Raw genomic sequence first — 14,873 nt, 5'->3', positions numbered from 1 at the left:
GCCAATGACAAATGCTTTGACGACTTCTCCAGCGTCAAATCCATTGTTTATAAAACCTCTCATACCTGTAAAGACCTATATACCTCTACCAAGAAAATGCTATTTTAAGTCTTATTTCTATGTATGAGAATGAAACCTCAGATGACGAGGCTCCATTTGGTCTCCAATTTGGTGCGCCAAATGTACCAGAGTTTTATAGCAGAGGAGTCAAGGTTGAGAGACCTCTGAAGACCTACAGACAGCAAGTGGGTGGGCACCTCACCTGAATTGGAGTTTGGGAGACCAGAGGCTGGGCAGCATGCTGATATGTCCTACATAAAACTCATGTCCAAGGTAGTGGACTACATGGGGTGGAGTAGGCTTCATTGCCATTCAAACAGGATGATCCAACAGACATCCTAGATAAAGGTCCTCAGTCAGATCCTATATTACCATATCATATTGCCTTACAAAAAAGGGGGGCGAAGAATTGGGAAACACCAGAAACCAATTCGGCTGTAAATAAAAAACTTGACCAAGAAGTACCGCCCTTCCAGTAGTGACCCAGACTACCTGTCGAAATACCCCACTCAGAAGTGTTTGGTGGTACAGGCAGCTACTGCAACATCAAAGCAAGCTGCTTACCCTACCACCCCAAAAGAGTAGATGAATCTGGCACTCCAATCTGCCAACTCCGCATGTGCCTTCTATGGGACTGCATTTTCATGGCAGCAGAGCACATTCCCGAAGAGGATGAACGAGACTTAGCCATACTTGGAGACGGAAAAGCAGTGTGTGAGTCTCTTCAGTCCGCCCTGGTTTCTGCTGCCCGCATCAGCAGTGCCGTGGCTACTGGAACCGTAATGCGCAGGTTTGTTTGGTTGCGGAAGTCTGGTTTTGCACCGGATGTGCAATGCAGACTTCTCAACATGCACTTCAATGGGTCTCACCTTTTGGCAGGAAGGCTGATGAGTCTTGAGAAGTTACATACCTCAAAGGCAGCCGCCAAATCTTTAGGTACCGTTATACAGCAACCTCAGCCTTTTCGACCTAGCCCACAACCTTGGAGGGGTAGAACCTTTCGCTACTACTCAGTTGGAAGGGCGAGAGGAATGGCTGGTCAAAGGGATCAAAGATTTCCTCCTGGTGAACGAGGAAGAGGTGCAAAGCCAGCTCGGGCAGGGGCATCTTTACCTTCTGCCACTGCATTAGCCACCTCAAAACCTCTGAGGTCTTGAGTGACAGTTCACCAGTGGGAGGCAGACTGTCTCAGCATCTAGAAGAATGGCAAGACATTACTTCGGATGCTTGGGCATTGGAAACCATAGCCCACGGTTACTGCCTTCCTTTTATACAGAGACCTCGGAACAATCCACCGGTAACCACTCTTTGAGGATTAAAGATCTGCTTCTTGTGCAGGAGATTTTAACCCTGCTAGAGAAAGGCACTATAGTACCGGTGCCTGTAGCGGAGAGGTACAAGGGTTGGCATTCCCCTTATTTCCTGATACCTAATAAGGACAGAGGACTGAGACCATCTTGGACTTGAGATATTTGAACAAGTTCAAGATGGCCACACTGTCTCAGATCGTTCAGGCCCTGCAACTGCAGGATTGGATGGTGTCATTGGACCTTCAGGATGGATGTGCCAATCCATCTCTGCCATTCAGGCTGACTTCTGCCCCAAGTGTTTTCACCAAACTGATGGCGTTAGTGGTGGCGAGTCTCAGGAGAGGGGATTCAGGTCTACCCCTTCCTGGACGTGTGGCTGATCAGGGCGTGTTCACTCAATCAAGTCCTGGATCATCTCAACGTAACCTGCCACTCCTTTCACAGACTGGGCATCTCCCTCAATTATAAGAAGTCCCATAAGACACCTTCTCAGAAACTTCAATTCATCAGAGCTGTTCTGGATACATTGTTGGGAAAGAGTTTGCAACCCGAGGTGAGAGCTCAAGACATTCTACAGATGGTCACCAAATATCAAAATGCCCAGTGTCATCCGGCCTTGGATTATTATTTTTTTCAGTTTTGTTTTCTTTTTTTGGGTTGCTCGGCCTCATGGGATACTGCATTTTCCTGGTGCCCGAGGCCCACCTGAGAATGAGATCTCTTCAGTGGGCTCTCAGAACTCATGGGTCCCAGTTATCAGGGAAGATGTTGGACCTACTTCAGTTTCCAAGCATGGTCGCACAGGGGCTTGCGAGGACAACATTCTGAAGGGAGAACCTTTTTGGCAACCATGGCGGGAGATAACAGTAGTGACGGACGCCTTACTCACGGGGTGGAGAGCCCACACCAACGATCTGACAGTCAGCGTTCCATGCTCTCCATCAGAGTCCAAACTACATATCAATCTTTTGAGCAGAGGGCAATCAGACTAGTGCTGAAGGACTTTCTGCCCTGTGTATGGGGAAAGAATGTCATAATGACGGACAACACAATGGCCATGTACTACCTCAACAAGAAAGGCGGTGTAGGTTCACTACCACTGTGCAGAGGGGCAATGCAGCTCTGGTACTGGGCAATTGAAGAAGGAATCTCTGTATCGGCAGTTCACCTAGCCGGAGAGGAACACAGAGGCAGATGCTCTGACCAGGCAGAGCAGTCTCCCACGAGTGAGAACTAGCTCAGGAAGTCCTTCAAGAGATCTTCACCCTTTTGGGAACCCCGCAAGTGGCCGGTTCGTGATTGGTGTCCACTGAAAATGCCAACTGTATCCCTCCACGGAATTTCCCCCAAGAGGAGCTCTAGGAGACACACTTGTGGTGGACTGGGAATTTCCACTTCTGTATGATTTTCCTCCAGTTCCTGTCATCCCTCACGTGATCAGGAGGTTGAGAAAGTTCAAGGAACACATTATCCTAATTGCTCCGGATTGGGCCAGGAAGACATGGTACCCGGACCTTTTGGACATGTCCGTATGTCCTCCAATACGTCTTCCAAAAGGCTGAGATAAAAGGATTGGGACCTCCCGGATGACGTAATGGAGATTTTGCTTTCGCCCAGAAGGCCAGCAACAAAGTCTTTTTACTGTTGCCGTTGGAATAAATTCTGCAACTGGTGCAGTGAAATTAATGTAGATCCTTTTCTATTTAAAACACTGGATGTTTTATCCTTTCTGCTATCTTTAGCTAATTTGGGGCTCCAGATTGGTACTATTAAAGGCTATTTGGTGGCGCTGTCCATATTTAAGCACTCATTAGAGGAATGTTCATACTTCAAAATTCCTCTGACACACTTTCTAAAGGGGCTCACCAATGTGTTCCCTCCATCTCCGTTCCATGTTTCAATTTGGTTCTTAAATTTCTAATGTGTGCACCTTTTGAACCTTTACGCTCATGTGCCTTAAGGTTGTTAATCTTTAAAACCATTCTATAGGAAGATCTAACGTCAATCTGTAGAGTCAGTGTTTTGCAGACACTTTCGTCCATGCCACCCTTTACTAACTTTCATAAGGATAAGGTTGTTTTAAGGGTTAAACTTTCATTTTTACCGAAAATCATTTCTGATTTCCACATAGGATAAAACATTGTTTTGCCTTCTTTATGCCCCCCACCCCCTCATTCTGGCAAGGAGGTTACATAGGTTGGACCCTCATAGAGCTTTAAGCTTTTATATATCTAGACTGTCAAAAATCTGTATTGATGATCAACTTTTCATTGGCTATACAGGCCACAAACTGTCAGGGTGTTACTAAACGGACATTATCCAGATGAATAATTTTGGCCATTTCAGAATTTTACAGGTTGTCGAAAGCATCCGCCGGAAGGTTTAAGGGCCCATTCCACCAGGGGCATGAGTATCGCTACATCCCTGCAAAAGGGCGTATTGATAAAAACCATTTGTGAAGTGGTAACTTGGGCTATCCACTTGTTATTACTGCCTGGAATCTTCCTTTGTTCAGGATGGTAGCTTTGGAAAAGCAGTCCTGCATTCAGTTCATGAAAACCATTAAAATATAATTGTACTCCCTCCACTAAATCAAATGCTGCTTTGGGAGCCTACCAAAGATGAGGAATACGCGGGAGGACACAATCCATTCGAAGAACAAGTTACGTACCCCTGATAATGTTCTTTTGACTGGATGTTCCAGGGGTAAGTAACTTGTTCTTTACAAATAAACAATTACAGTGCTGAGCCCTTTTTTGGACATTTGTGTATGTCAGCATTCAACCCCTGGTACCATTTTTGTTACGAGTGATATCCTGGCCAAATTTGCTGCCTTTTCTTCCCACATGTAGGCTTTCATAATGTCACCAAGGATTCCTAGTTTGCTGTAGGTGGGTGTGAGAAAATAAGTTACCAAACGTGTTTTTTCAGAAAATGACAAAATGAGGTACGAAGAAGCCTGTTTTTTTTTCATGTAAGAGCTTGCAACAAAAGGTTTGCTGTTCTGAATTCGCCATTCTCCAAGCTTTTAAGAACCGGTTCAGTGGAAACCACCAAAAAACATATTTTTCAGAAGGTTACCATCAGTTTTGTAAGAGGTATATGGTTTTTTCCCTTTTCTTTTTTCAATAGGACAGACTTGGACGGAATGGTAGAGGAGGATAGGGAAGCTAAATGGGAAGACAGAAAGGCATACATTACTGAAAAGGAGACACAATTCTACGTTCAGGAAAGAATCATTTGCGCAGGTCAGGCAACAAATGTGTACCTAAATTTCCCATAGTTTGGGAAAAAATTAAAAAAATTAGAAGGAAAGGGTGTGCTGAACATGTGTGGACTTGTAAGGTAATTGCTTCTGTGAATATTGAGAAAAGCAATGCACCGCTGTATTCCCCCGACTTTAACAAAACAAGCACTACCACAAGCAAAAAGCAGAGCCATGGTACACGGAATCACCCAAAAAAACAAAAAAAAGACTTGCTCAGGTTGAAATATACAGTGCCTAAAGCAGCGACTAAAAATAGGTCACATTTGGAGAAAAAAAGGTTGTGTAACAAAGTGCAGTATGAAAAAGTTATCAAAACCAAGAGAAAACATCAAATGTCATAACCTTCACACGTGCCCACAGGTTTCATGACATAAATGGTACCTTGCATGCGTCGATGCACTGACATGGGTGCAAAGGGCAAAGGCTAAACCACTGGTACATCAAACATCATGGGGAAGACTGTTTTTGGCTTTGTGGACAAACCACAGATTTGGCCCTGGTGTGTCGCAGCCACCAAGGAAAACTGGGAACCCCATGTATTTATGAAAGAAAGGCACCCGTGGGAATTATAAGAGGTCTGGCTTGCGTGAATCACCCTTGAATGTATTACCGACGAGGCTGAGCAAAGACAGAAATGTAGGGAAAAAAACCATTTTCAAGCATTTGCCACCAGGAAACCACCGAAACACCTTGGTAACACATGATTATAATAGGTAATTTATAACGCGCCTGTACAAAAGTGTTTCTAGGTGCCACAAGACACGTGAGGGAAGACTGAGGGAGGACATGACAAATAATCTTACTAGGCCTTGTGCCATTCAGATCGTGCAAGTGCGACCGCAAAGTGCAGCAGGAAGGGAAAAGGGGGCGGGGGGGGAAGTGCCAGGGTGAGGGATGGGGGGGGGGGAGTGCATTCAGGGCAGCATTGCTCGGAGTAAGTGCAGCCAGGCAGCGCGGCTCTGGGGAAGTGCATGCAAGGAGGCAGGGTACTGTAGAGTTTACAGTTACAGCCCCCAAGTGCCCAGTAAGCCCGGAGGCAGTACAGGGGAGACTGATCATGAAGGAGCCTGGTACCCAGTGAGAGACTGTGGGTACTAAGCTTCCGGTCAGTGCCGCAGACAGGTCGGTCAGAAGGGGAGGGAGAGAGTGAAAGCAGAGGAGAAAATGAAGGCCTTGAGCTGCTTCCGGAACTTCAGGTGGTCTGGCTCAAGTTTGAGAGGGGCAGGGAGGCCATTCCAGAGGGAGGAACCTCCAGAGGAGAGAGATGGATCTACCCCCCCTCTCGGCCACAACCTCTACCTTGAGAGGCATCTGACCCTTGGAGTTGGAGGTAGCTGAGGGAAGGGCTCTAGAAGGAAGGTATTTTGGAAGAGGGGTTTGGTTGTACTGCGGGCGCCAGCCCCAAAAGGCCTTGTAGACGATGCAGAGGGCCTTGCATTTGATCCATGCAGCCACTGGAAGCCAGTGGCAAGATTTCAGGGCTGGAGAGATACGGTCCCTGGGCTTGAGGCCACGGGTTAGTCTTGTAGTCCTGGTCTGGATTAGTTTCAGAGGGCGGTGAATAGAGGAAGGCAGATTGAGAAAGTGGATGTTGCAGTAGTCGAGCCTAGAGAGAACAAGGGCTTTGGAGACAATGAGCTTCTGGGGGAAGTGAGAAAAGGAAGAATACCTTTGAGGAGGTGCAGCTGGTAGTGGGCCGCCTTGGACAAATGAGCATTTGCATTTCCCAAAATCAACCCTCGCCTGAAAAAATGTATCGAACTGATTTCCGCCCCAGCCCGTTTTCCCACCTGCACTTGTATGTGGGTGGCAGGTTTCATCCCTGCAAGCAGTTTCCCGCTGGTCCCTGCTCATTTGGCTCGCGTCACCCCCGTCCCCCGCCCACCTTAACACTCCCTCTGCTGTGCCTCTCCCTCCCACTCCTGACCTCACCAGCCTCCACCTCAGCCGTACTTTGTCGGTCCACGGTTGCCTCTCTAGGGGTCTCCTGATACGTATGTGAATGCACGCACATGTTTTTACCGACAGACTACTGTTTGGGAAAGGCGGTCTGTCAGGAAAGTGGGATGACGGAACAAAAAATATTTCTGGAAAACTAAAATGCATGCATCTTTTAAATCCAGTTATCTGTAATTACATTTTCTTTTCGCATATTCCTTTGTCTACATGTCCCTTGATTAGGAGGCTGTTTTCTGTTGGTACACCTTTGTGGGTGTTTATTCTGAGCAACACAGTGCTGTTTCAGCTAGATAATGATGCTTTTGGTCTGTGCTAGGATAGAGTTCTTGAGTGCTAGTGGTCTACCAGGATGAACAGTCCATCTTGGGGAAAGGAGGTCTTATATGATGCTGGGAAATTACCTCTTGTAGAATTGGGGTTTATTGCAGACCTTCTAGCAGGGGCTAATACAGTTGTGTTGCCTAAAAAGGGGGCGTGGAGGCTCGTGTGAAATTTCCTTTCAGCCCCATTAGGCTAATGTTGGTAATTTCAAGGTTTAGATTTGTTATTGATAATAGCTATATTTCAGTTTGTTCTTAAATGGAGTGTATGCCTGAGTGACGTACAATATTGTTTTCAGGTATTACCAATTATGATGAGTACTCGCTGGTTCGGGAAGTTCTGGAAGAGAAGAAAGAAGAAGTGACAGGCACTTTAAAAAGGGACAAGACATTGATGCGGGATGAAAAGAAGATGGAGAAACTCAAGCAGAAATTGCACACGGACGATGAGCGTGAGTATTTTATACACAAGAATAAGCCAGTGTTCTTGAATGTACTATGCATTGCCTGGTTATCTTTTATTTTCATAATGCTGGTCTTGCGTTTCGACTTCCACCTTCTCAGTCCATTGTTAGCATTGTAGGCAGGGGTTCTGTGTCTGAATCTCTTAGCTTCCTTGTTGCAGACTGAATCGGAGACATTGTGTTTTTATGTAATCCATATTTTTGGCCTATTTCCCCATTTCGTGCAACACCATATCATTGTAAATTGTTTTACTGGGAGTCTGGACTGCATTATTAAAGGTTGTTGTACGCATCCACATACTTGTTTCTGTTGTTGATACATTTCTCAATATAATAGTTTGTGTGGCAGTCACCACCTACTGTGGATATTGGGTCACACGGATTCTGGAGCAGAACGTTGCCTCCCGTCAAGTCCTTAAGTCTTCACCGACATGACGATCCATTCCTCCAGAGTGTCTGACAGCCAGCCATTTGGTGTGCCGTATATGAAGTAGAGGGCCATCACAGTAATCGTTGGAGACTGGGCCCTTCACAGATTGCTTGTACAGTAAGGGACATGCATAGTGGTGGTCCAACAGACGGGCAACCTTGCAGTAGTGAAGCAAATTGCATCACGTGTCTTGAACATTTTTTATTCTAGCTGGCTGCCCTGTTCTGGGGCAGGCATGGAGTTGGTAAAATGAGAAGTTCTCGAGTATGAAATGGAAAGAAATGGCAGCATAGTTATGTTAGACTGAAGACAAACCGCCCAAAGGTTGAGATGCATTTCTAGTTTCTGGCCTGGTGGATAGACTTTAGGAGGCCACCCTAGTTAAAGTTGTTGGGTAAGATTTTCATAGAAACAGTAAATCTTCCTGACCTGGGTCAACCCCAGAACCTTTTGCTTTACGATTGGGATATTTTTTCTTAATACCTCTGTGTGGGAAACTTTCAACACCCACAGAATCTTTTACTCTTTTTTATGGTTGTCAGTTTTTATAATCTCCGTAGTGTCTTTTTAATGTTATCATCTTTAACATCTGTTTGGCAATATGTGCATGTTGCTGGGTTGCCTTAGGGGCTCCGCTTTTATGGTAGAAAGGGTGTTTGGATCCCTTTTTACATTTTGTTTGGTGAAACCAGCACACCCCACCTTGTGAGGAGTGCTGGGCAGATGAAATTTAATCCACTTTCACACTAAAACGGTATCAATTCTGTTACAGGGGCAAGCTTACCTTCAATGGCTGGTGGCAGAGGCGTTGCTAGGGGGGCGCGCTGAGGAGGCTATAGCACCGGGTGTTTTGGTTGTGGTCCCGGATAGAAGCTCACGGACTACAACCAAAAGGCTATAGCTAGCCCCGAATATCGCCAGTCACGACATTAGCTTAGCCCCTGATCTTTTCCAGACCTAGCAGCGCCCCTGGCTGGTGGCAGTGATACCCTGTATTAATTTGGCGCACCTTTACCGCAGGCTGTGTTCACAGTTGCAGTAAAGGCACCTAAGGGTGCTCATTTACCAAAAATGGCCCTGTCGTCTTTTTTCACCATTTTAGTGTTTCTTGTCCTTAGCCCTGACATCCAGGGTGGGAAATTCCTTTGTGTGATTTTTATCTTTGGCGGTAGTCCCCTGGAATCCCTGCCCAGGCTCCAGTTTGTCTATGAAGGCAGGAAACGAGGGAGGAGTCAAAACTCCACAGCCCTTTGTCTTCCTCCTTGCCTGAATGGGGACACATCCCATTGGTGGGCTGGCTGTCCTGATTGGAAAACAAGACCGCCCCTTGTTGTAAAATGCAGGGAGAGAATGCAGAGGTTGTGCTGAAGTTCCTTTTTAAATACTGCGAACCTGGGAGTTTAAGACAAGTCGACCACTGGAACTGAAACCGAAGAGGATGATGGAAAATCGGCCGAGACAATTTCCAGCGACTGGAGAGCCTGCTTTGTAACTGGAGCCTGCTGTAGCTCTCCTTCCTATCGACCTGGGGACTCAGAAAACGAGCACCCTGGCCCAGAGCCTGCTGAGACCCACTAGACTCAAGAAGACCTGCATTTGTAGCCATCCAACGCGTTGCTGTGACCTTGCGTTACTGCAATACCCTGGGACCTCGAGCCACTGTGCGGTGCACAGTCTTCCGAATTCCGAATCTCGCTGAAATTTCATGGGCATCCTGGTAGATCTCCAGACACAACAGGAATCGAGGCCGAAAAGTCCCCTCACCAGAGTGCTGGACCTTTGTAACAATGAGATTTCAACCATGATTTTCTGTCTTCGGTGCTCCTTGAAAAGGCGTAAAATCCACAGAAGCGCATTCAGCCGCAAGGAAAACCTTGCCTAGTGCCTGCTCCATTGATCCATGCTACAAAGGTCCTTCTGAGGTCTTGTTTTCAGTCACCACGACAAGGAATCCACTGACCAGGAATTTTGCTGCAGATCATGAAGTAGTCCTGCTGCAAAATCTTCAATGCTGAGGTACTGTGCTGGCTTGGGTTTGTACTTACTTTAAGTCCCTTAGGATTTCTTTGTAGTTGTGGGCCTCACATCCAGTGCACCCAGTCCCAGTGCTAGAATCCTGCTAGGGTGTCTTCTGTGAAGCCCCTGGACCCTCGCCTAACTCTAGAAGTAAAGTACTTGCCTGTTTGTCCAGTCTTCCGAAATAACTCTGACATTTGCTACTTGAGAACCTATCCTGACACTGCCTGTTGGACACTAGCTCCTAGTGACCCCCCCATCCCCACCCCTTCTGCCGCTGAGAACACTCATGCTCCAAGAATAAGGGAAAGACTTTAAGGATTGGGCCTTTTGGCCCCGAAAAGAAATTAAGTGTTTAAAAGTTAACTTACTTGTAAAGGAGTTGGTTGGTAACTGTAACTCTAAGAGTGAACAGTTACAAAAGTTCTTACTTACCTTGGACGTGTGTGATGCACTATTATTAAAAGTATGGTTAACATCTTTCTTTCCTTAGAAACCATTTGGCCATTCTAATAGAAAGTAGATGTGAAGGTATATTACTCTCACCTGTGATTAGGTTGTGCCTCTTACCAGAAATAGTAATGTGTTGGTTTCACCTGATTATGCCTGTTCCGATAATCGTATGAGTGTCCCCCAACTGGGTCTTGCTTCCTCTAGCCTGTCCAGGATAAGTCTGCATTAGGTTGTTGCCTACCTAGAATAACTGTGTCATTCAGTAAAGTGTAACATTGGGTTTTGCTTTCCATGTGCTGTTGTAGACAGACTGTCTCTTTGGTTCTAACTGTCCCTCATAAGTCATATATACCGTACTGCTATACTGGGAAAGTTCATTGTGGGGTTAAAGTACATGGGTTTTACTTGCCTTGTTAGCTGTGTGGCATCTAAAAATAAGTTACAACAGTTACTGCTTATCTCAATCTGTGTTTCATTGATCTCTAAAGCACCTGTAAAAGAGTATTACATCCTTAGGTTGTACTCACCTAGTATAACATTGTTATCACGAAAGTTATAGGTTTTTACTGTCCCTGGAAGAATCCACTATTCACAAAACATATACTGTCCAATTGACTGATTGACTGATTATGTGATTTGTTACTAAGAGTCATTGTACAACTGGTAGGGTCTACTGCCCTGGCTTTACTGAATGTAATTGTGAAAGTAACCATTGGTTTTTACTCCCCAAGAATAGGTGTATGAACATGTTTGACTTCTCTAGAACTGTTAGGTGCTCCAAATAAGGTTTATGCTTTGGTCTGTGCACCTTCAAGCATAGTGTTCTTTTTAAAAATAATTGTGATTACATGTGTGATGGTACTTATTTACCCCTAGATTTATCTGGGCCTACCTGCATTTAAATAAATCATTTTTATTTTTTTATTTTTTTTACAATATATAGTTTCTTTGGATCATTTGTATTACAATTTCACCTTTACTGATTCTACAGCCAAATCTGGCTGTGTAACATTCCTGTATTAAAGTTTTTTATGAACATGGGAGCCAATATTTAATAATGATTGTCAACTGCCTCCTTGCTCTTTCCGAACAATAAAATAAAACATGCAGGCTTACACAGGAGGCCTAGTAATAAAAATAGAAATCAGTTTAAATGTAAACAAATTATACATGTGACTCCCATAAAGCATGGTCAATACAATAGTCAACCAATTTTCAATGCTATATTTACAGGAAGAGACCTTTGATAACAGACATATCGCCATATATAGTGTGACTTCAATCCAGCAATCCAACTAAGTCAATGCCTAGTCTGGGATGCCCAATGGAAGCCCTTATTTATATAGTTTGATGTCAAGATCTTAAATCTGGATGATGAACCCTTATATAACGACCCTCTCTTTGAATCCCCCTGACCTCACTGAGCCAAGAAGTAGGTTTGTTTTGCAAATTAAAAGGTTTATTGGAAAAATTAAACACTATATATATATATATATATCTATATATATCACACTTTTATGAATATATTAATATTTGATAACACTTATGAATATAATGATCAACAATGGGTAATATTACAAGAGCACACACTCTTTAATCAATGAGGAGTTGGTCTAGAAAGAATAAGGTAGCAGAGACTACTTGTATGGTTTAAAGGAAATGCTAGATGGGAAAGAATGCAGCACATAAATAAACTTGATATGGTTTCAACAAGAGATATGATCACTTTTTCCCTTGTGACAACTCACTCCCCCCCCCCCCCCTTAGGCAATATAAAGAGATGGAAAGGAGAGCACACAGTTTTCAGGAATACTATCAAATGCAGTTCAAATTCCAGTTTCTCCGCCCCCCCCACCTCCCCCCCAAGCAAGCTTAGAGAAAACCGGTATGCTTTTAAACAGGCAAACATATTTTTAAATGTGATTGCAATGAAGTGAAAATTATGCTTCTCCAGCATGGGGTCTGGCATGGATTCACATGCTCATGAATATTCCCCGTCGTCAGGCTGGGAATCCTCGGTAAAGAAAAGACCAGTATCAGTTTCGTTTCTGATCTGTCTTTCGTAGTAATAACCAATCACTGGTCTCTGCGTCATACTGACCACAGCCAATGACTGCCCTCTACCTAAGCACCGCCTCTGGCAGCCATCTTCAGATTTTTACCGCACGTTCATGTGTTGGGATCCTCGTGCTATTGCTCTCGAGCGTTAGTGCTATTTTTCGCGCTTTTTCACAAAAAACTTCGATTCTTTCGGTCAAAAGAGCCTCAAGCTCCACCGATCCTACATCTGATCAACGGGCACCCGTGTCGGATTCATCTGTGCCCCTCAAGGGTGAAGATTTCGTCGAGCTACACTTCGGAGGACTCCAGAAGCTTCTCAGGCCCGGTCTCGGAGATGGCCCAGGAGAAGGGAAGCTCGACGCCCGGAAAGCTGTTCAGGGTCTGCCCTGGATGCCAGCTGCAGAACGTCTTTAAGGAGGACGAACACTCTTTCTGCCTTTACTGCCTTCATGAGGACAAGACGCACGTGGAGAAGGACTGTGCGTTTTGCGGCAACATGTCGGAACAGACCATGAAGGACCGCCATCAACGTCTCGCCAACTGGCTGGAGGGTAAGAGCCCGTCTGGCGAGAAGAAGAAGAAATCCGAGCGGTCTTCTAAGACCTTTGAGGGCGCCCCGGCGACGGGGGCCCAACATAAGGCCAAGCACCGCGAGTCCGCTGGCACCGGGAGCGCCGAACGGTCGGGCTCTACGGGCGTCAGGCAGGGCGCACCCTCCCCGGCACCATCAACCACGAGCCAACGCTCTGGGTCGGGTAAGAGGAAGGCCGAGCACCCGGCGAAGCTCCTGGAGAGGCCCCGGTCGAGCTCTAAGGCAGAGGAGGAGCGTGGCAGTGCCCCCTCCCTCAAGGATAAGGCGGTGAGCGCACCTAAGGTGGTGAAGGCCTTGATCCATCCGACCAAGCCCTCTATCGAAACGGTCGCGGCGGCCCTGGCTCAGCCTGTGGTGGCTGCACCAGTGGTGGCGACCTCAGGGCCCAGAATCTCCCTGCCTCCTCGGAGGGAGTCTTCTTTTGTGCCCATCGATAGGACCCCCGTGAAACCCTCCGTGGGGAAGAAGGGGGGGCAGGGCGTCGTCGTAGATTCGGCCTCAACCTCAGAAGAGGAGCTGATCGAGGTCTTAAGCCACGGCCTAGGCGTGGAAGAAGGCCAGCCCGTCGGAATGGACCCCGACGCAGGTGACGACGACATCGTCGAGGATACCGACGGGGCCCCTGCTCGCCCGTCGGACTCCCCTCTGCCAGCGCCGCAAGACAACTCGGCGGCCATTTTGTTGGCCATACAGTCCTTATGCTCCGAGATAAGGACGAGGCTACCGTTACCGACGGAGGAACCTCTCCCGTCGGGGGATCCAGAACCGGGACCTTCTGGTGTTCCCCCTACCAAGAAAAGAAGGATCCATCCACCACCTCCTTTTCAACCGTCGCGCCCCGTCCAGCCCTCCTCCCCGTCCACCCGAGGGGATGATACGGGGACTGACACGGCAGCGACGGGTACGGACGACGAGGATTTTCCGTCGTCGCCTCCCACCAGGGCTTCTCCGCCCGACGAGATCGGATCTTTCCACTCCATGATCTCCAGGGCTTCCGAGCTTTTCCAACTCTGCCCTGAGGAGAAGAAAAAGGAAGGCTTCCTTTATCAGCGGCGCGAGGCCAAGAGGAAGACGGTCCTCGCAGTGCCTCTGTTGGACGACATTTGGGATGAGGGCCTTTCCCTCCTCAAGAACCCTTCCACGACGCCAGCTAGAAGAGACCGGTACGAGAAGAAGTACCGGGTCCCGGACACGGCCCCCCTATGCCTCCGGGCGCAACCTACCCCGGATTCCGTCGTCTCCGCGGCAGCCAGGAAGAAAGCGGGGGGGGCCTCCACATCGACTTCCCCGCCGGACGGCGAGGGAAAGAAATTGGATGCTATGGGACGTAGAGTCATCTCGTCGGCAGCGACGACGATTAAAGCGGCCAACGCCTTGGCTATCGTGGCCCGCTACGACAGGGAGCTCTGGTACAAGATAGCTCCCCTGCTGGATTTTCTGCCGGACGACAAGAGGGCGGAGGCCCTGGAGATCCTGCAGGAAGGTGAGGTGGCCTCGGACCACGCCATCACCGTGGCGACGGACATCGCCGACACTGGGTTCCGCCAGCTGGGCAACGGCGTTTGCCTTCGACGTCGTGGATGGCTCAAAGCTACGGACTTCCGGCAGGACGTCCAGACCAGAGTCCTGGACATGCCCTTCGACGGGAACAACCTGTTTGGGAAGACAGTGGACGATTCCCTTCAGGCCATCAAGGCGGATACTGAGACGGCCCGGGCCCTTGGAGTCCTGCAGCAACGACGGACGCCCTTTCGGAGCGGCGGAGGCAAGGGCGCCTCCAAAGGTTCCGACGGCGGTTTCGCTTCCTACCGTCAAGCGGCCCGCTCGTCGTCGCAAGAGGCCTACAGAGGACGAGGCAAGTCTAGCGGACCCCGCCGTCGTCGCCAAGGAGGTCAAGGCGGCAAGGCCGCGTCCAAGCAGGATTGAACCGGCCGTGGGGT

The 14,873-nt window shown here is 47.6% G+C and overlaps 1 protein-coding gene across 2 annotated transcripts in view; it reads left to right on the top strand.

Moving 5' to 3' along the window:
• TLN1 (talin 1) overlaps window positions 1–14,873 on the top strand; it is a 1,223,782-nt gene that overhangs the window by 448,672 nt on the left and 760,237 nt on the right. For both annotated transcript variants that reach the window (XM_069626724.1, XM_069626725.1), the window contains exon 6: window positions 7,217–7,369. In XM_069626724.1, the coding sequence (XP_069482825.1) occupies window positions 7,217–7,369 (153 nt within the window). The remainder of the gene's footprint in view (window positions 1–7,216; window positions 7,370–14,873) is intronic.

Source organism: Ambystoma mexicanum, chromosome 6p, assembly GCF_040938575.1.
Source record: "Ambystoma mexicanum isolate Mex_15411 chromosome 6p, UKY_AmexF1_1, whole genome shotgun sequence".
NCBI lineage: Eukaryota > Metazoa > Chordata > Amphibia > Caudata > Ambystomatidae > Ambystoma > Ambystoma mexicanum.
This window is presented reverse-complemented; position numbering and strand designations above follow the sequence as displayed.